General features: G+C 43.4%; 1 protein-coding gene across 30 annotated transcripts in view; it reads left to right on the forward strand.

Moving 5' to 3' along the window:
* mark3a (MAP/microtubule affinity-regulating kinase 3a) overlaps window positions 1-21978 on the forward strand; it is a 47355-nt gene that overhangs the window by 2203 nt on the left and 23174 nt on the right. For 28 of the 30 annotated variants that reach the window (XR_003987112.1, XR_003987113.1, XM_030443464.1 and 25 more), the window contains exons 2-7: window positions 4530-4712; window positions 5925-5978; window positions 13439-13487; window positions 16283-16348; window positions 18847-18917; window positions 20312-20368. Coding sequence is in view for 28 of the 30 variants with exons in the window: in XM_030443464.1 (XP_030299324.1) it covers window positions 4530-4712; window positions 5925-5978; window positions 13439-13487; window positions 16283-16348; window positions 18847-18917; window positions 20312-20368 (480 nt within the window). In the remaining 2 variants the exon portion in view is untranslated. Of the gene's footprint in view, window positions 1-1743; window positions 1903-4529; window positions 4713-5924; window positions 5979-13438; window positions 13488-16282; window positions 16349-18846; window positions 18918-20311; window positions 20369-21978 lie in introns of those variants that run through there. The other 2 variants (XM_030443441.1, XM_030443450.1) reach the window with 1 other exon arrangement.

Raw genomic sequence — 21978 nt, forward strand, 5'->3', positions numbered from 1 at the left:
ACAGAAAAATAATAGTGTACGTTCAGTACATATTTCCAGAATCCAAGTCCAAATACTTCAAATGTTAATTTACAAATGTACAAGGCAGCAAAGTCTCACTGTTGAGATGCTGAAACCAGCCGATCTTTGTTGCATTGTTGTTTGATAAATGCCTGAACAAGTAAGTGGTCATCAAAATTTGTCGGGCTTTGATTTGCTGTCGATCGACTAATTGTTTCAGTGCTGCAGAACATTAACTCTGACAGGAAATGAAGCCATGTGAGACACTGCACATACATATTTTATTACCTTAATCTACCTTTTAAATTGCACTTTACCTAAAACTTGTATCAGTGCTTGTACACGCCTTTAACGCTGTAATCCCACGCGTGTGCTTTTGGTTTCTCTTTGGTTTGTGCCACTGTTACATCCCAACCATAGATTCCTTTATACTTTCTTTACCCCGTATGTTTAACTGCAGCCTCATAATGTCCAATGCATGTGATATCATGAGAATCTCATGACTCATCACGCTAACAGCACAGAGTCAGCTGGAGATGAGACTTATCCAGCACAAACAAAGACCAGAGGGTGATAAGATGTGGTGAAACTTTATTGATCCCTGCAGGGGAAAGTAGGCCATTCCAGTAGCTGCATGTTCACAGAGTCTGCTGCCAGAAAACCCGGCGTGTAGAAGAAATGATGAAAACAGGAGTAATAAGTGGATCAAAAGACAATTTATTAAAGCTTCTTTGCTAATTACATTTTTCTCAACCCAAATAATGAAAGCGAAAGACGTCGTTTGTTGAAGTAGAGTGGAATCATGGGAGTTGTTGTCGTGTCGTGACTGAGGCAGAAATGTTGACAGACGAGATAATGTTTTATTAATTCTGTTCGTGTTTGTTGTGTCTTGTTCGCTGACTTCTTTCCTCGCTCTCTGACGCATCATCTGATCTGGAAGTTATAACAGCAGGCGAACAAATGAAACACTATGTGCCACTGTCAGAACTTAATGTGCAGAACGTAATGCAGAAAAAGAAAAGTTAGAATTATTAAATCCCCCCTGAGGTTTACCGTTTCTGCTTACTGATGTCATTTTGGACAATAAAGTCTATTGTTAAACTGTCCTAAAATATCCTGCACCGATTACATAACTTTGTCACAAGCGTTTAATAACCACATTTTAGTCGTGATTGCAAAGATGTGTGTGTTTCGCCCGATATATTCATCTTGGATTTTCTTTACTCCCATCCAGAAAATCGAGTATCGGTCGGACTTCATTCGTCTTTTAAGTGCACAACTCAACAAAATATTACATAAAAGATCTAATCGGATATCGTGGCGACTAATGCGATTAATCTGTTGATTATTATCGTAATTAATCTGTTGTTTCATCTCTAAAATGGTAAGAACCCAGAAAATACTTGACTGAAATCACAGAAACTCTCAAACTGAATCATCGTTTATCAGAATAGTTGTGTTTAATTTAATACATGGCAACTAACTGATGTATTACTGGCTGCAGCTCTAGTGACGGACGTTTTCCAGTGTTTTTAATGTGTAAAACAGATTAGAAAAAACAGTTACAAACAATTAGACTGATGATGAAAATGCCCGTTAGTAGCGGCAGACAGAGGTCTAGACTGTCTCTCCCCACCACAGAGAAAACAGCTGACTGAGTGCTTTTAATGTGAAAGGACAGTGTCTGGTTTCCGGTGTTGTGGCGTGTCTGCCTGTGCCGGGCTTGACTGGAGATCAGTGCTGTCCCCCCTGCTGCTGCCTCTGGTCTCTCTGTGGTTATCTGGGCTCTGAGTTGGGAAAATCTGGTGTTGTGGGAATCTCTATGGGCATCATCAGCGGGGCAGAGCGCTTTCCTGTTCAAACATGACGGGCTCGCAGGGAGCCAGGAGACACCGCAGCCTCGTGAGTAACCACTGAAAAGCAAAGGATAACAGGGAGGTTTTCTTTTTTCTTTTTGACTTTTGCAGGAAGTTTTGAGCTGGAAAAATAGAAACGGCGGTTTTGAGAAAATGTTTTCTGTGTCCTTTATGATTAGCAGTGGAAGGAAAATAAAACAGTTTAATGTTCCCACAGGCTTTTCTTTCTTGCAGTTTGTCTGCGGTGTTCAACAGTGACCTTATCCTAGTTGATGGTATTTTTATCTCCTCTGCTATCAGTGTAGGAGTCCTAAAATATTCCTTTAGTGTCTTAAAGTGTGTGTGCTGCCAAGTAGAGACTTTAATGTGACCTTATTGTGGTTTTACAACGTTCTGTGTTTCCTGTGCGATCTCTAAAATATAGATCTTTTAATTTCAGCCTTGTTCTACCTTTTATATTGTCTTTATATTAACTTTAAGTGATGTGATTTTAGCTGTTATCTGCACAGAATTGTACAGAATTAACAATGTGACTGCTTTAAATCTTTTTAATTGGATTGGTGCACCGTGGAGTGAAAACAAAAAAGTACAGATAAAGTTTCTCTTATCGTGTTTGACCTCGGTTTCAGCTTTTATAGAAAATTCGAGTTGTGCATGAAAGTCTTTTACTCCTGTTTTAATTTCCTACTTTCTCACCGTCCCTTCAGGGTGAAAGGGGTCAGTTAGGTTTGTGGATGGGTAGGGGAGGGGACGTGTGGAGCCGGGCGGGGCAGAGGGCACCACCACAGCTAATGAGGCATCGGTCGGACAGTCGATACCGAGGCCGCGCCGAGTATCTATCAGATGTTTTTTTTTCTTTATTAGTTGATCGGGACACAGAGGGGTGCTTCAGAACACGGCACCCAAAAAAAATCAATCCCTTCATTGGTGCTGCTGTCAGAGCTGTGCACCACAAAATCACGACACACAGCAGCAATTTGACTCCGATTGTGCGTTAACAGTCTGCAGTGTTTGAACCAGACTGCTGTTATGGATTGACCCGTTTCAGCTAGACTCTTGAAACCTCGCTCGTCACTTTGTGCTCTTGCTAAAACTCCCGTTTTCAGAAAGTTTGCACGCCTAACACCGCGGGATAACACATTGATTGTAGCTGTAGATTCAGTTTAATTCAGCGTTTTGTGTTTTTGTTTATTGCACATAAAGGAGAAGTTCGCCCAAAATGGATTCAGTCAATAATCCACTCATGCTGATGGAAACATTTCCAGAGCTTCACAGCAAAACAAGTGTGGCAGCATTCTCCTGCACAGCGGAAGTAGCTGAGGACTTGTTTTAAAATGCGAAAAAACAACGAAAATAAAACGTATTTCTCCAAAGAGCCGTTCCAGCGTGAGCTTGTGTTCCCACTTCAGACTGGAATCACTTTTTGATTAAACATTTGGCTTTTTAAAGGGTGCAAAAACATCTTTTTAAGTCAATTTGGGATGTCGAGGCTCCTGGAGAATGTAATGACATTGGACGAGCTGCATGGAGCCAATTTAAAATAAATTCCCAGCTACTTCAGCTGTTTAGGAAAAAATGCTGCAGTGGTTTTGCTGTGAAGCTCCAGAAATGTTTTGTGGAAACTTTCACCTGACTTTTCATTGGCGTGTGGCTGAAAAGATGATGACTGAATTTACATTTTTGGGTGAAATGTTGTTTTAAAGGTGCTCCACATAAGGCGCTAGAATAAAATGTGAACACAGTATTTATGAAGTATAATTAAATGGACCAAAAGAGAAGAAATAGTTTCTGGTAGATAAGCTGCGAGAAAACTACCCGGCAAAGAAAGAATGAGGAAGAGTCGAAGCAAATGTATGGAAACAAGCAGACGTGTGTTCTCTGTTCTCCTCTTCAACCTGGTCACATTTTTTCACTTTGGTTGTTGGTTACTTGTGCGTGAACGTGACCTTCATTAACATGTGGCAGCCAGGGACTGCACGAGTCTGTTCAGTGGGTGGGGAAACCTGAAGCTGATTTTAATCAAATGTTAAACGCTTACACATCCATAAACGGTAGAAAATGTTCCTCAACTTCTGAACTCTGTTTGTCGTCAGGAGGATTTAAGTTCAAACAGATGTTAGCAGTGTAACTCGAGGGTTTTTATGCAGTTTGCACGAGCTGAAACTTGTTGTAGACCAACAGGAAAATTATCTGTAACAGTTTTTATGAGATATTCAAGAATAATATTTGAAAGCTAGCTGGTTCCAGGCTCTTAAATGTGAGGATTTAGCTTTTTTTTGTAGCGCTACTTGACGGTAAACTGAGTATTTGTGGGTTTAACTGATGTTATCATGACCATCAAAAGACTCTGATTGCAGAATATTTACCTTCTTGATTGGAAGGCATAAAGTAGAAGTTGTGTAATCGATGTGATATCTTTCTGTAGTTTTTGAGGCTCTGATTTTTCTGTGGAAAATACTGAGTTTATCATCCGTCTGTGGCTGATGGAAGAAAAGCTTCCTTTCCCTCCTGGATGCAGAACTATAAATATCAGTAGTTCTTCCTGCAGAGCCAGAGTGGATACGTCACAGCAGGTCAACATGAGTCACGGCTGATACGTGCACATGTTCCACAGCACACAACGATTTAACGACCAGCTTTCATCTAAAATAACGTGTCTTTTTCTTTCCACAGCACACGTCTCACAGCAATGGCCGTCAGGAGATCAGCACGCGCTCGGCCCGGACCGGCGTGCGTTCCCGCAGCTCCGAGGAGCCGCAGCAGCCGCACGTCGGCAACTACCGGCTGCTCAAAACCATCGGGAAGGGCAACTTCGCCAAGGTCAAACTGGCCCGACACATCCTCACGGGCAGAGAGGTGAGACGGACACAAACGCTGAGAGAGTTTCAGAAAAAACGCACTGAAAATGGGCTTTTTGGAAAACTAAATCTCGAAGACTTGTATCAAAAAGTCTTAATCAATAACGAGTAACGAATAATGAGACTCGCACTAAGGAGTGAGACATCTCACTTCTTTCTCATCTCTGTTGAGAGTTGCACTTGGCAGTACCCGTCGGGCATCTGGCAACTGACAATGTAACAGTCGTTACTTCAGCCTCGCTCTCAAACTGGGACGGATGGGAAAGTATCGACAAGCCGGCGTCCTAAACTTTAACGTGCGTCATAGAATCGCACTTAACAAGGGGCCAAAATTAGCGCGTCCACTCAGGTGTTTCCTGTTTTCCATCACAGCCGGCGAGCACCTGTGATTAACGCAGAGTCAATTAACATGTGAGTGGATGCCGATCGTACCCGATCACACTGAAGACAAACGCCAGGTGTGAAGAGTTTTACGCCTCGCTCCGTCCGAGGTCGTCTCTGTGTTTTTGGCGGGGAAATGACAAACATTCAGGTTTTTATTACAAGTCGTATCTCTTTGTATCGACAGAAATGCGAAGTGAGAAAACTCTCAAGTACGAAAGGCTGGCGTTGAATCTCGAGCCGGATCCAACAGTTCCTGATTTAATTCAGAATTTAGCCAGTTTTGGTCCATTGTGTTGAGACGGAGTTCTTACACAACAACTTAACTTCTCTTCTTTGGTAAAAAATAAAGAATTTATTGGAAAAATCACTCGAACGTGGGTTGTGTGAGCTCTACTATCAGGTGAAGCTCTAACAGCTCATCGCTTTAAGCCTTGTTGGCAGTAATGGATGTTTTTCAGGGCGAGCTGCTGCTGCACACATTTGATATGTTCATAATTGATGACCAGAAAGCGCGAGCTTCATCTTAACAAGGCGTACGACATTTAAGGGAGCGACGGTGCTCTTTTCCCCTCGATCCTCCTCCTGATTCTCCTCTTAATTATTTGGTAGTTGCCATATTTTCTTGATGAGGAAGTTAAAACTTTCACGTCTTCTTTTAAATAATCGTTTTTCCCTTTTTAAAAACATGAAATCAATGCTGTTTTCTTTTCTGTGTTTATGTCTTTGTGCCTTTTTGATTTCCACTTCCTCTTTTTCACACTTCTCTGCCATTATGTTCCATTTAACTCGGTTTCGATGCATTTTCTCTCTCTCTCTCTCTCCACAGGTGGCAATTAAGATAATAGACAAGACGCAGCTGAACCCAAACAGCCTTCAGAAGGTAATTTACCCCCCGACTCTCTCCTCTGTTGTACTCTCACGCTGTGGCAGAGTTCGTTTATAAATTCATGAGGCACAACAGATTGAGTATTAATTGTGTAAATGGGAAGCGGGGCATGCTGGGAACAGAGCGTGTGCTCTCCATATAGAGTAAAGAGCTGTGATGCAGTGGAGGAGATGATTCAGCTGTTCACTTTTAGACTGTAAAGCTTGTTAAAATGGAACATGACGCCTGAAAAAAGCAGATAGTATCTGTGTTGGTGTCGAGTTTAATCATTTCTGTTCAGACTATTCAGGAGCAAGAAAGTAACTTGAAGTATTTTGGCCACTTTTAAGATTGAGATTAGTCACATTTGAGTGCTTTTTGCTGAAAAAGTGAGAGTTGTGCAGTTTCTCTGAACATTTATCAGCCCGCAAGAGGAACTAAGTGTTGTTTTTCTTCTACCTTTCTCCAGCTCGTGCAGCTGGGAGTGACGGTTTTGTTTCCCTTGTTAAATCAACCAAACCAGGAAGCGGGTTGGCTTTTTAAAATGCAAATTTCAGAGGCGGGGAGTGAAAAGCTTCTTTTGCAACCCCAATGAATAGCAGTTTCACTTTTACAGTTTGAAGTCAGCGAGGGGAGAATGAGCTGCCCGTAACCCTGCGTCCCCCTCTCTTTGTGTGTGTGTGTGTGTGTGTGTGTGTGTGTGTGTGTGTGTGTGTGTGTGCACTCATTAGCAAACGAGATGTGTGTGCGTGTGGTTGTTTTGATCCGTGCCGCTGTACATTTTGGCTCTGTGTCCCGGCCTGGAAGTGGTTTCGGGGAAGTCAGAGCGATATCGACTCGGCTGCTGCAGCTCCGGAGGGTTTTTTTTTTTGCTCATCAGACAGACGAAGGGGACGGGGGCAGATAAAGAGAGCGGCGGCGGCGACTGCTGCCGCTGGTGCTTGGCGGTGTCGGTGACGGTGATGATGTGTTGAAGCTCAGCCGGCCCCCGCCGCTCGGCTCCCTCTCTCCCTCGTCCCGCTCAGCGATCGGCTAGTGGTTTTCCATCAGTTTTTCCAAAGCTCCATTGATTCTGGCCTTTGTATCTCGGAGGCCCGGGCCCTTTGGCGTTGGCTGTGACACTCCGCTGACAGAAAAACACTGAGTCATGACAGCGCTGTTCACGGAGACACAAAGCGTGAGGCTTTTGTCGGCGATCCTTGTTGTTTTTAGGTTACTGCTTTGTCACAGTCAAAGGGGAAAAAAAACTCTCTTTGAGGAATTTGTCAGGTTGTTTTTCCTGCCGCTCACCAGGGATTTAGAGCTCTTTTAATGTTTATTTTAAGGAGTCGGAGCACACTTGGAAAAGAAACGACATCTGAATACTTTTTAAATACTTTTTCATGACTGACACATTAAATGTTCCCATTTTTGTCCTGTGCTTCTAATTTTAGGCTAACTCCGTGTGGTTGTTACGTTAGATATTCAGAGTTGGAAGGAAATCCTGACATGGATTAGATTTATGTCTCGTCATTTAAAATTGGCTCCCAATTTTGCTGGTTTTATGACTTCGGGTCACAAGCCCAAAAGGACATCTTTGAATTGAGCCTTTTGTCCAACCAGCAGTCTAACACATGTAATACAATTTTACTTTTACACTCCAGTTGTTGTATAAATTAAATACACGGGTATTACCTTGTTATTTATGTTTTCGAGGTGCCGGTCAGAGGATTTTGTCAGCATGCTATCTCTCTCCGTCTGTTCCCAGTCTCTGGACTGACCGGCTGCAGCTTCATATTGACGGGCAGATACGCGAGTTGAATTGATCTTCTCATCTAAATCTTGGCAAGCGTGCAAATAGACCTAATTTATAAGATGGTGCACTTTTCTTTTGAAATGAGCCACAAATCTGATCCATGTCAGGATTTCCTTTTAACCTCCTGTGATCTCCGAACACTCACTTGAAATGACTTTATATGAGTAAGGCTTTTGTAGGTCGTTAATGTCATAAAAAGACTTAAATAAACTGAATATTACGCGTAGGATTCTGACGTTGATGTCCATCATAAAAAGCCAACATTAACCGGCTGCTATCAGCCTGCCTCAGCGTGACAAACTCCAGTAAGAAACCTGTGGACAGCAGGTTGTTTTTATTCCCTATATGCATTGAAATGCTTGTTAAATGCATTAATAATAGTGTTCAAAGTCTTCAGTTTAACCTGCAGAAACCCAGATGAGTCAGTGAGCCATCATTTCTGTAGATACTCCGTCATTAGTGTAACAAATGTGTGTTGATTTGTTGGAAAAAGTCTCCAACAAATCCTGTAGTTGGTTGCGTTTGAGTAACATTTGCTGAACTTGTAGTGCCCCAAATTACTGAGCCTCAAAATGACTCTACGCTGTATATATGTGACATGTTTTCAAAGATTTACGCCCTCGGTAGGAACCATACAGACAACAGAGAGGCCGGGGGAAGTATTTAGAGACGGATCACATACTGTTGGTTTTTGGTCTTTTAATGGCAATTAGAAAAACGTAGACAGATGCCAGAAACTGAAGTTTGTGCATCGGATGTTGTGTTGAGTTTTGAGGGACTGGATCTCGTGTTTATTTTCCTCCTCTTCCCTCTGAGCCGGAGCTGCTGTCACGGGCCAACCTGCATCAGAGCCGGCACCGCTGTGTGCTGACCTCTTATGTAACTGGAAGAATTGGCGAGAGGCTGATAGCGGGGGATATCGTCTCTGAAGCCGAAATGTTTATTTTCAGCCTCTGTTCTTAATAGTTTGGAGGAGCTGAGTCGACACTCACATCTGTCACCGGCTCCTGGCAAACTGCTCTCGGCTCCCAGTCTGTTCCTCTCGCCGCGTCCCGATTCAACCTGCTGAGTTCTGTCCTGTCGTCCACCGGGTCAAAGGTCGGGCAGGGAGAGTGGCTCTCTGACAAACTTGATTAAATGCAAACAATGTCCGTCAGTGTCTGTGGACAACCTCCGCTCCCTGTGCTGAGGTTTTGCTTTTCATTAAGTGGTTGTAGAGCAGTTATAAAAGGCTCACACGTCATTTGTAGCCCCATTTCTTTTTTTTTTGTTTTTTGTAACTGGGAGGCAGGAACTCCGCAGTGCCTCATAAAAAACATTAATCTTACAGGACCAGGAGGATTTCTTAACTTCTTATTTAAAGATAACAGCTTCGACCCGCTAAAAAGACAAATATTTATGCTGAACACTGTGAGGTGGGTTATCAGATTGTTTGTTACTGAGAGCAGACATCTAGAGCTGCAATAATTAATTGATTAGTCAATCGGAAGAACATTAATCGCCAGCTGTATTGCACACTGATTAATTGTTCTTCATTTTTCAAGCATTTGCTGGTCCGAGCTTCTTAGATGTGAGGATTTTCTGCTTTTCTTCATCATTTATAACCGTAACTGAAGAGCCTTTGGGGTTTTGGACTGTTTGTTGGACAGAAGAAGCAAATTGAAGACGTCGCTTTGGACTCTGAGAAGTTTATGAGAGTCATTTTTTTACAGTGAAACCTGCACTGTGCTGATTTGCGTAATTTGTGGCCGTTTCTTGTGAATTGCAGCATCGTTTACATTTTCAGGCCTCTCAACGGTATTCAGCAATCTCATGAAATTCCCTTTTGATTCAACTGCAGCTGAACTCAAAAGAAATCCAGCCGGTCACGAGGGATAACAAATAAACACGGCTCCACGAAATGTAAATAGTGAGGAGCCTCTGCACGAAGTCGTCCCGGCCAGAGAAAACTCAAGAAGTCGATGCTAAAGTTGGTCAGTCTGTTTCCGCCTGCAGGCTTCTCTTCATTCATGGCCTGGTAACTTCAAAAGAGACTAACCTTTCTGTACAGCGCTGTAAACTCGGAGTGATTGGAGCAGTTAATTTGAACCAGAGTGTTTATTCCCTCCAGGTTGATTTGTTTGTCCAGATGGGAACAATAACACTGCAGCTTCACAGAGACCCAATAACTGCACAGAGAAGCAAACTCTCCTGCTCCGAAAGCTGAGAATAACAAGATGCACTCGTGGAGGGGGGGGGGAAACTGCAGTTTTTTTTTCTTCTCTTAACAGAAATAAACAACGCGGGTCGATCACAGCGAGAGGTGCACAGACCTCCATCAGTCTGATGATGTTGGAGGGCCTGTAATCTGATTTGTTGTGACTCACCTCAGAGTCTCCGACCTGGTGGGATGAAGCTAATCACAAACATGCAGCGAGTGATCTAATGTTGAGCCCAGTGGATTTTGTTTACAAGCCTCACATCGGTTGTAATCGAGGCAAGAAGGGGAAGTTTTCCACTAACATTGGGACTTCAGCTAACCGACCGTAGGTGTGAGCTCAGCCTCAAACCGCGTGTCATCCGTCTCTGAGGTGCTTTGTATCGATCACAAGACGGATTGCGTCACGAGGACGGCGGTGCATCATCGCGGTGGTGTGACTGGATCACCAGCAGGTTTGCGTCCTCCACCTAATGGCTGTGTTATGCGGTGAATCATCTCTCGCTCTCGCTCTCCGTCGTGTTTTTCCACTAATTCTGTTTACTGCATAACATACCTGCGAAAGTATTCCCACATACTGGTCGGTTTGCTGTTTCTCAACCTCCCCAGGTGTTGAGAGACGCGTATGTAGGGCAGCAGAGACTGTGTCAAAGACTTTATAAAGTCACCGAGTTTGAGAAGGAGGTGTTGTCTCAGACTGACTACATTAAACATGTCTGTTTAGAGACGCAGGTTCTCTCCAGTAATCAGCACAGATTCGTGTGTTCTTGTTTCTCGAGCAGCAGTGTTTCTCCTGTCACACAGAAGCCAGCTCAGATTTATTCCTCTGTACTTTCAGAGCTCAGGAGAGTATTTTCAGTATAATGATGGGATCACAGGCTGACTGTAATGACAGTGAGGAGACCTCAGGCTCACTCCACAGCTCCTCTTCTCCTTCATCTTCCCCTCCTCCTCCTCCTCCTCCTCATGCTCGTCAGCAGCCAGACTCGTCCTGGCTCAGTTTGTTAACATGGCTTCCAAACCGGTCGACTCCGTCCTGAAGGCCCCGCTGACTGGAGTTCATAATTAACCCTTCAGTTGTCTCTGAACTGAAGATTTATTGTCTCAGTTCCTCCTCCCACAGCCAGCGTTCACCACAGGATGTGAGCTTTTCAAATGACTATATTGAAGTCATGTGATTTTGAAGTGATACTTATTAACTTTACAACAATTTAACTTCTGTTTCTAAACTGCTTTCTAGTCAGAAACAGGAGGATGCAAAGACGGCGTCCTGCCTGACGGAGATAAACCAGCAGTTTCACCACAATACGATATTAAATTGCTTCTTTGGATGCAATATTTACAGATATTACAAAGTCTGACGTGAAGCAATTTTTCGATTCAGTCCTCTTGCAAGAAAGAGAGATTTATTGGAGTAACACAGCAAACTCAGCCAGTTTGTAACCGGATTTGACTTCAAATAACCGAGACAAGAAACGGAAAAACATTTTCCTCCGTAGCCTGAAACATCGACACAACAATCATCGGTGTACCTCTTCATCTAATTTCTACTTTTTCTACAGTATCATGTAACCGTGTGTGTTCAGGCAGCGCGGCGTGCAGCATCACCCGCTGTTCGTCACCATCTGTTTGCCTCTCAGGCACACACTCCGGAGGTCCGGGGTTCAGGACACGAGGCTCCGTCGGGGCGTCCCGGTGGATCTGCAGCGTTTGAGGCGCCGCAGTTTCAAAACTGTCAATGAACCTTTTGTGTTCGTCGCTCCGACTCCCTGCTCGCTGTACCGCCATTGTTTACTTCACTCCCCGCTGAGAGGACAGATTGACGCTGAGAGATAAATGGGGAAAAATGCACAAATGAGCAACGATGCATTATTCAAACGAGATGTGTCTGCTTTATAATATGTTAGAAGTAAAGCAGAAAGAGTTCTGCTGAAACAGTAATCAGCAATCAGACAAAGAAGAAGTTCAGATTCTGGTAGCCGCTCTATCCCAACATGATCGTGATGCATTAATCACTTAAGATGTCACTCATAAAGAAAGTTCAGTAGCAGGAAGATAAATGTGGACAGCTTTTAAAACTGTCGGACAAAGTGCAGCTGAAACAAACAGAAAGAAGATAGTTTGAATAATTAATCTTGTAAGCCAGTCAAAATGTCAAGCATATGGTTGTAAATGCTCTAAAATTTTGATGTTCTATATCGTTATTAATGCAACAGCAGCCGTTCTGACAGCGTTCCAGCTCTGAAAGCTTGAGCTTGGACGGCGATGGCGTGACACGGCCTCTCTGCTCTTTCCCAAACCAGTCGTACTCTTCACGCTAAACCTGAACAAGCCAATCAACAGTGGCAATGAGTAATATAATCTCTTGTTTATATTGGATGTTCTTCTTCTGTGTGGCTTCTGGCTGCACAGCCTCACAGTTTGTTCGTCAGTAAGCTACAAACCAACCCGTGGCTCCTCCCGCCTCATCAAAGATGGATGCCTTTTTTTATATTTTTATGGCGAGAGCGAGGAAGAGAGAGCGAGGTGTAGTTAACAGTGGATCAATAATATATAGCACCCGGTTCTTTTTATGCCTCTTTCAGCGGAAGACTTGAAAGCACTTTTGGCCCGCTACAAATCTGCTTGTCTGGTCACTCTGAACACTGATGGTGGAGGAGAGTGTGTGTTGACACGGTGTCTTGTTATTAGTGCGGAGGGAGGAGATGTGATGGTGCATGTTTAACGTGATTCAGATCCTCGTCTTGACCCGGCCGAGGGGGATTCAGCTGATGTATGAGCGCCTCTCGGGCCGCAGGAGATCCTGTTGTGTCGGCGGTGACAAAACGATCACATTTCCTAGAAAAATGTGTTGATGTTGGCGCAACACGAGGAGCGGTGTTTGGGTTTGTGAGCCCGCGATCTCCTGATATGAACTGAAATAAGAAATGCAGTGTTGAAAGTGTTTATTCATCATCAGGACACGCAGGGAAGGAGAACTGTGAAATGTCGTTTAAAAATTTAATATAATCTGTGCCCACTAATGAGAAAACCCTTAGAAATGAAATATTAATTATTGCTCTGTGAGATGGAAATGACATGTAATATGTAAATGCTATGTAATTGCTTTTAAACGTATTTAGAGGATGATTTCTTTCCCTCTGGTCTGCGTGTGCTAATATCCAGACTGAAAAGATGAACAGCTACTCATTAAGATAAACAGGAAGTCTGTGTTCACCACGTAAAAGATGTTATAACTCATGTCGGTCAGATTTATTCCCCTTTTTTTTTTGAGATTGTGGTTTTTTACTCAGCAGATTTTGAATGATGTGGCTTTTACCTCTTCCTTAATTTGTCAGTGCAGTTTCTGTCCTGTATGAGCGGCGCGCCGTCCTGACCTTTGTTTTTTTTTTCATGTCTTTTATGAGCTCAACCAAAATATTTGAATCTAGAAACCCACAAAGAGGAACTATAATAACCCTGGCTGTCTTTCTTCCTTCACAGCTCTTCAGAGAAGTTAGAATAATGAAGATCTTGAATCATCCTAATATAGGTAAGTGGATCTCACACACATAAACACTTAAAGGGATATTCCGGTGTAAGTTTAATCCATGGTCTAAATCACCGTGAAACTGTGTTAGACTCCCTCTGGAGAGATCAAGTTAGCAGACCGCTAATTTACGGAGTTTTATCATTCTCAGAAACGACCGCACGACAACAATACACTGCAGTAAATGGATCCAAATATAAACCGCCACCAAAAAGCCACAAATAATGCTCAGAACAGCACCAAACTTCAGCAACAGTACAAATAGGGTCTCAGCACATAGTCCGGGGCATCTAACCTCCGCTAGCTTAGCTGGATTTCTATTGGGAAGCTAAAAACAGATTTCAACTCTCCTCCATCAGCTTCCGGGTCGGGGAAGTCCTGACGCGACGATTACCGAGTGCGGTTAGAAATGCTCAATTCCGTTCTTTTCCCTGTCCGCTCTCGATAATAACTTATAAACTGGCAGGTAAGACACATATGAACTTTGATTGCTTTTCCATGGAGTCATAATCATACATTTTCATCCATGAGCCGCGGAACTCTACTGCACTCGGTAATCGACTCGTCGGGACTTCCCGTCAACAGGAAGCTGCTGCAGAAGAGTGGTAAATTTAGTCAGCTTTTCAGTAGAAATCCAGCTAAGCTAGCGGAGGTTAGATGCCCCGGACTATGTGCTGAGACCCTATTTGTACTGTTGCTGAAGTTTGGTGCTGTTCTGAGCATTATTTGTGGCTTTTTGGTGGCGGTTTATATTTGGATCCATTTACTGCAGTGTATTGTTGTCGTGCGGTCGTTTCTGAGGTTGATAAAACTCCGTAAATTAGCGGTCTGCTAACTTGATCTCTGGAGAGGGAGTCTAACACAGTTTCACGGTGATTTAGACCATGGATTAAACTCACACCGGAATATCCCTTTAATATAAAAAAATCTCTCACATTTTGGGCTGATGTTATGAAGGTTTGCTGTCTGCCTGCTCATGAACACTTGACTTGCAGGTCTCTGACCTTCGACCTTTATGTTACCAAGCAGTCACATGAACCAGCGACATGCTGCCAGCCTGTATTTCATCAGCGTGTTTGTAGTCAGACTGTTGGTGAAGCTTTTTGGTTCCTTTTTTTGTATCATTTGTTTTGGTTCACACAGAAGTCACAGGGGATTACTGGGAAGGAACTTCTTTAAAATCACGCTTGTGTAAATACAGCAGCCATTTTAAGTAAGAAGACGGGACGAACGCTTCAGATGCAGTTTAGATTTTATACTGTGGATGTAGATTTTAAATAATCTGGAACATTTCAGTGTTTCATTGACTTTAAGGCTGCCGTCCTCTTTAACTGCATCCCATTGATGAGACTAGAAATTGGAGGGTCGTTCTATCCGCTTTGTTTTGGGATCAGAACGTGAAGCAGTTCTGATCAATAAGTAAATTAATACACTGCCTGGAGCTGTTGCAACGTTGGCATCACACAGACGCTGCAACAGGAAATAGCAACTAACGGTAAACCACAAACAGCAAATATGATGAAAAACTCAGCTGTTGAAGGATGAAAGTATTTTCATGTTCGCATAATCGTCTGTCAGGCAACGATGTCTGTGATTCCCACGATATCGGCACACTGATGTGTCGGAAAAAAATACCCCGACTTTAATAAACTAAAGGTTGTAAAGATGCACATTGTAACACAAAGAAGCAGATAAAATGCTGACATGTGAAGCTGGAATCATAAAATATTTGGGTTGTTTTGCTTCACAGTTACGATGAATGTCAATCAACCAGTCGTCTCAGCTTTCATTTTGTTCATAAGGACAAAAATGAACCTTAAAACATCAGATCAAGGCTCCTTCTTCCTCCTTATTCACCAAACTTGTTTTTACAGTATTGTATTATGTGTTTTTGTATGTGCAGAGTTGTAAAAAGTACCCAAAAGTAAAGATAATGTGTTAAAATAGTAGTTTAGTCACCCATGTGGATATTAATCTAGTAGAAGTTGAAGATATTTGAATAAAAGCAAATTATATTTACATTTTTATGTACTTATAAAGTCAGTATTCAGCGTTTTTGCGATCATTTGGGTTTATTTGTGCCTCCAAAATGTAGTAGAGTGGAAATATAACACAGCAGATACTTGAAGTAGATATTCAAGTAAGTACATGTATCTCAAAATTGTGCTTAATTACAGTTATCGAGTAAATGCTCTTAGTCACATTCCATCACTACACAGAACACACACTTGTTTTTAAAACACACACACACCTCAGACACCCCGCCGCGGTGCGTTTTTGGTTTCGGAGACGGGATTCCCCGCTAATTACTTTTAATTTCCCCTCCTCGCGCTCCATGATTTCCTCTGCAGAAATGTGATTATAATTACCGGGCTGATAGTAAGCGCTCACCAGCCCGTTCGCTCTCCATCAGCCACCTCTCCGCCCTCTCGCTCATTGTCTTCCATCCCACCTTGTCTATATTTAGCAGCATCAGCCGCTCATCACACAGTCTTTTATATCTCCGTGCTCGACACACTGCAGCGAGGAGAAGAGGTAAAAAAAAACAAAAAAAAAACAGCTTTTGGACTGTACTGTAAATATTGAGTGCTGCTCGGCTCGGCTCGATGCTGTGCTTACATGGTCACGACACACACAGATCCACATAACTTCTCTCTCTAGGTGTGCTTGGAAACATTTTTGGCGTTTTTGTTTCCATGAATCTATCACCGTCTGTGTCTGAAACGCCGCCAACCTCAGGCTTAATTGATAATTAATCATTTCCTCTCTTTCTCTGTGTCTCTCTCTCGCCCTTTTAGTGAAGCTTTTTGAAGTGATTGAGACGGAGAGGACGCTCTACCTAGTGATGGAGTACGCCAGCGGAGGTGAGATAACGTTCCGTCGCAACACATGGTTTCATGAGCCTCGTACGAGACTCTCCTCGACCCGTAAAGGAAGCTGTCGTCCTCACACTGTGGTCCAAACATGAAACAACTGATTGTGTTCGTACAGTGACGGGGAGACTGTGCATGAAGCTGAACTCCTGCACAGAACATCAGATAGAGTTGGTAGAAACGTGCGCTCTGTGTGCTGCTCCCGAGGTCCCGAGTATGATTTATTAACACCAAATGTGATAAATGTGCGTGAATAATTTAGATACATCAGGAGGGGCATGTAGTGTGCAGACTCTTACTTCTGTCTGAAAAGGACCAACGTAGGAGAACACAAAACTGAGTAAATAGAGTGTCTCAACTCACTGGCTCAAGCTGCATTGTGGGTAATGTTGGCGACATGTTTTAGAAAGGAAGAAGAATCTGTGGAATAAAGAAAATTATATTTCTGGTTCTCCTGGATTGATTTTGATCGTCCTAAAGTGATACAGAAGTGCAATGTTAGACTAGTAGACTAGTAGATTACATGCAGCTTCCTCTGGAGCTACTAAATGTGTGGCGTCACCCCTGAAATGTGTTTCTATCCCCCTGTTTTCACATGCATTTTAAATTTCTACATGGGGGGGAAAAAGGCAGATATGTCAACTCATCAATACTGTGAGAATTTGGTTACACAACAAGTGTAAAGTCACGTTGCTCTTGACAGGAAAACGTCTTCGGAAAAAAACACTTTGCTTTCGTACAGTCCTCAAAATGTGTGAACATTAAAAGCGGCTCCCTGGAGGTCGACAGTGCTGGAGGGATGGTGACATATGTCGATGTAGAGTCACGAATCGGTCTGATGGAAAAAGAGAGTGGCGAGTCACAAACCAAAACAAAAAGCTGTGGTCACGTCTGTCGGCGTCGCACAGAGACACATTTGCACTTCCCCCAGTTGAAGTTGCATGTCGTTCTTCCTCCTCTGTAGCTTCACAAACCTGATTGTGACTAACTATTATGTGAGTTTGTATTGAAGCTAATGAAGGAGAATGAAGAGAGAGGCTTGTTAACCGTTGGAAATGTAAGAAAACATTTCCAGGAAAGGATTAATGTGTAGAAACACACAAAAGCACCGACTTTATTCACTAATGGTATTTATTATCCTGCTTACAGTTGTCAGCGTCGGTCAAAGTGCCCTTTTTTTTTTGCAAAGTGGAAAGCTCCAACGTCTCAGCACGAGTTTACATTTCTTGGGAAAGTGTTCCTTTATTTCTCATTTAATGCAGCGCCACACATACACGGGACATAAATGGCAACATCTCAACATCGATTTCTTGGAAAGGTCATGTTCTGGACGCCACGTAGAGACGGTAAATTGTAGAGATCTGTTCGTAGAGGAGGAAATCGCATTATGACTGAGACCGGGACTGTGATTGTCGGCCAGTTGCGTTCGATCTTAATGAAGTAAATCTAATATTTCTCTCGGGTTTGTGATTGATTTTCTTGGAATTCAAGAGGAATCTCAAGGCAACCCCCCTCAGCTCGGCCTCCAGCGCCGTCTGGGCTGAGAGGATCTCTGCAGGAACTTACTCTTCTACGTAACTTTGACAAAAAACTTGTTAAATTCGGACCAACATCCAGAGAGAAAGGTGGTTATTTAAACATCCATCTCTGGATTTTATTAACTAGTATCGTATCATTCAAAAAAAGATGGACATAAACCAGCAAATCCTCTGTTTCAGATGTCTAGTTTTTTCTCGTTGCACATTCGCGACTTATTTTTAAAGAGAGATATTGATCGTCTTGCTGCTTTCCAGTCTTGTCCCGTGTTCTCTTCCCGATGTACAGCTCATGTTGTGCCCTTTCGCTCCGACATGAAATGTGTTATCTGGCACATTCTGGCTTTAGCAGTTGAATCACAGAGCGGCGATGAATTGTTGCATTTCTGGAGCTGTAAAGTATAGAAATGTACAATCCGGCCGCCTCTGCAGGTCACCGCTGAGAGAGTGGGAGGGTTTCAAGGATTCAGGAAAAGTGGGGGAGGCGTTGTTTTGTTCCTTGTCGTTTAATTCCTCATTTTGCCTCGATACGGACACACACATGCACACATGGACTCCACACACAAGGCAGCCGCCGAGTTCAATTAGCGCACGAGCGAGCGTAGTCACGTTTTGGCTGGAAGTGTGCAGAAGTGTGGGCCAAAGGAAGGGTCTGCTGCAGCAGCTTTGTGCCTCCAGGAGAGGCTCAGTGTGGAGGAAGCAGCTCCGCGCTCGCCTCAATATGGTCAAGAAACACCCTCCAACCATGCACATGGGTGATGGTGCAGGACAGCTGCTTGGAGAAGTTCACCCTCAAGTTATTTTTATCTCCTTATTTTTATAAGTTGTGACTCACTTTTTGTTTCTACCTTCTTCGCATCTCTGACTTTTCATTCATTGCTTTCTGCCTCTTCCTCCGTGTCTAAGACTCCTCGTCATTCTCTAATTCTGTCTTTCTGTGTCTCTCTTTTGCAGGAGAAGTCTTCGACTACCTGGTTGCACATGGAAGAATGAAGGAAAAAGAGGCCAGGGCTAAATTTAGACAGGTACCCAGCTTTCTCCCCCTGCAGTGTTCTGGTTTCACACCTCTGCTCCCGACTCTGCATCAGACAGGTCGCTGTCCTCTGTCCTGCTTCTGGGACTCCGAAGACAGATTAGAAATGTCCAAACTTGCCTCTGTCCCTGTCACAGACCTCTCAACAACTGTCTCACATAGTCCAAAGTCATTAAGTGTTGTGTGATGATAAGAAACCGGCCAAAGGCAGAACTATTTTATGTGCCCGAGGAAGCTTTAGCACTTCTAGAGACACCGAAGATCTTTTAATACATTTCCGAAGCAGCTGCACATCGGTGAGTCATGCAAACATGAATCCAAGTAACATTTAGAAGGCAAAAATGTACTACAATTTGTTCTACTGTGGTAAAAACCCTTTCGGCTGTTTTAAGACCGAACACGGCTGCAGTTTGACTCAAAACTGTGTCATAAAGAGGTAGTCATCACTCAAACGTACGGTCACGTTACACTTCCAGCCGGGGGATGTTTGCTTCGTCTCCCAAGCCTTCATGATTTCAGATGTGCTTGATTCAGTCGGCCGTGGTGGACACTCTTTGTTCACAACTTTGTTGAACTTTGACGAAGCGGATGTGGCCACTCAGCCAGTAGAAACGGTGACGCACTGTGTATTGTGAAAAGGACAAATCATTACTGTAGCGTTTTGTTCTCACCGCGGTGAGAAGAGGTGTGAATCTTCACAGGTGTCGTGATTCGATTACGATTCACCTGTCAACGATTCTCGGTGTCCCTAGAAATCAGCAAAACTGTTCCAACAGTGCTGTTTATGTAAGATTACACTGCAGGAAAAAAAGGTTTTCAGAGAGTCTTAAGATGCGTCTGTGGTTCTTGCAGGATCAAACAAATGTGAAGCCAAAAGATATTGAAGAAAATTCCTTTTATTTAGTTTTCTCAGTTCTACTTTTATGAAGCTTTCTGCAGCAGTGTAGATTTGGAAACATCGCCTGCAGCACCAAACGATAATGGAACAGAGGATAAAAGGAATAATTGCACTGCAATAACAGACGCTGCAAAAAAGCCAATGAGCAAGAAGACTAAGGCGAGATATAAAAAGTTAATATTTCTAAATGTAGGAAGCCTTTGTACCCTTCAGATCATCTGTGACCTGGACTGTGAGAGAGATGAATGTACAGTAGTTTGACTTCACAGAGGAAACCTGCTCTTTCTCACCCTGCTGGTGTCTTCAGCCACACCTAGGTTATGTTTTATCTTTCCTGTCGCTGTCGACCACATCTCCTCCTCCCCCTCCTCCTCCACCTCCTCCTCCTCCTCCTCCTCCTCCTCCTCCTCTACCACATCCTTTATCACAGTCTGAGAGCTGAACACCAGACATTTAACTAAACTCTGCGTGTCTTCTTCCTCGTACAGATCGTATCGGCGGTGCAGTACTGCCACCAGAAGCACATTGTTCACAGAGACCTCAAGGTGAGTTCAGAGAAGGACGAGAAGGTTGTGGGAACTTTCTGTGCGCTGACGGTGGCTTCAGTCGACCAGAACGCAACAGAGCCACATGAAAAAGAGGAGAGTGTGCAGCCATTATCGCTGCTTTCTCTGAAACTGAGGAGTTTTTGGAAATGTTGGCACATGAAGATGAAAACCAAAAAACACAAAATGATCTCCTTTAGTTGCACACCGCTGATCGTATGAAATAAAATACATTCACTCTTTTTTTTTTACCTAACTTTTTGTTATTAAACTGACAACATGTGAGCCAGTTGTTGGTATTTATGTCTTGAGATTTTCTGCATGTTTTATTCCCATTTACAGCTGCAGAAAACTTGATATTTAAGATGTTAATTTGCACTCTACAACTAAAATCAACACACCGTTTTCTTCGTATCCCTGTTAATCATTACATCCCTGCGAAGAGTTTAATTTAGCAAAGTGTCTCTACTTTTGAGGCTAATTGTGCCTGACTCATTGGACAGAAAAGGTCAGAGTACTGCGCTGACGTCAGTGTTACGTGTTTTATGACTCTCCTTAACTCCCATATTCCCTCCGACGACACACGCACACACACCACATCTGACTGCAAACAGCAGCATATGCTGCTAATGAGGCTCCGCTCTGCCTTTCTCCGACTTACTCCTCAGCCCTACTTCTACCTTAATTCGTATCATCACGCCACAGTAGGCGTCCCTCTAAACTGCGCACATGTTCGGCGCCGCAGCACCCGTTGTAGTGTAAATGGACCTCCTCCACTTCGGAGCCGTGACGCGCTTCCACTTCTCCGAGTATAAATATTGATGGGTCTGTATTTTTATCTCAGTGGGAGTCGCTCGACGAAGAGAGAGGTCCGTGTATCTTCCTGCACGTCTAAACTGTTTCCTCTGTAGAGCTTCATGAATGATCCATGAGGAGGGAGATGTGAGCGCGGTCTCTTCTGTCTGCTCCATGTTTGCACAAGATACACGTGTGTGTGTGTGTGTGTGTGTGTGTGTTTGTCCCTGTGTGTAAAGAGGGCAGGTGTTCATACGTCACAGGTGTGATCCAGGTTAGATTTTAACCAGCGAATGAACCGTGACCCCTCAGGCTCGTCTGGCACTATTCTGACTCTGATGTCACTCACTGAGAATACAAGTTTTTCTTCTGTTGTTGTTGTTGTTGTTGATGGTCAGTCTCGGTGTGGTGACTGTTGTTTACTCCTCCGGCAGCTGAAAGCAGCTCAGGATGGCGGTTCAGTCTTTTCTCTGCTCTCTTTTGCTTCAGCTTCCTAATGAGTGTTTTTTCGCCCACAGCTGCTTGTGAGCAGCGAGCAGATGTTTGAGTTAAAGTCCTCCCGTTCTTTGTTTGAACATCTTCATTCACAAAGTAGATTTTCAGTTTCATTACATCAGATTATATCAAACCGGATCACTCTGTTTATATGAATATGAGCAGAAATTATAAATCAGCTGGTAAAGCAACAGAAACTTGATGTGATTTAGTCGAGGCGCAGAATCAGCACCACGCTGATGAAGGCTGGTACATTTGTTTCACTCGCAGCAAACAAAACAAAAGGTAGTTTATTGAAGCATTCAGAGGCGTTTGTCCAA

Source organism: Sparus aurata, chromosome 16 (assembly GCF_900880675.1).
Source record: "Sparus aurata chromosome 16, fSpaAur1.1, whole genome shotgun sequence".
Taxonomy (NCBI): domain Eukaryota; kingdom Metazoa; phylum Chordata; class Actinopteri; order Spariformes; family Sparidae; genus Sparus; species Sparus aurata.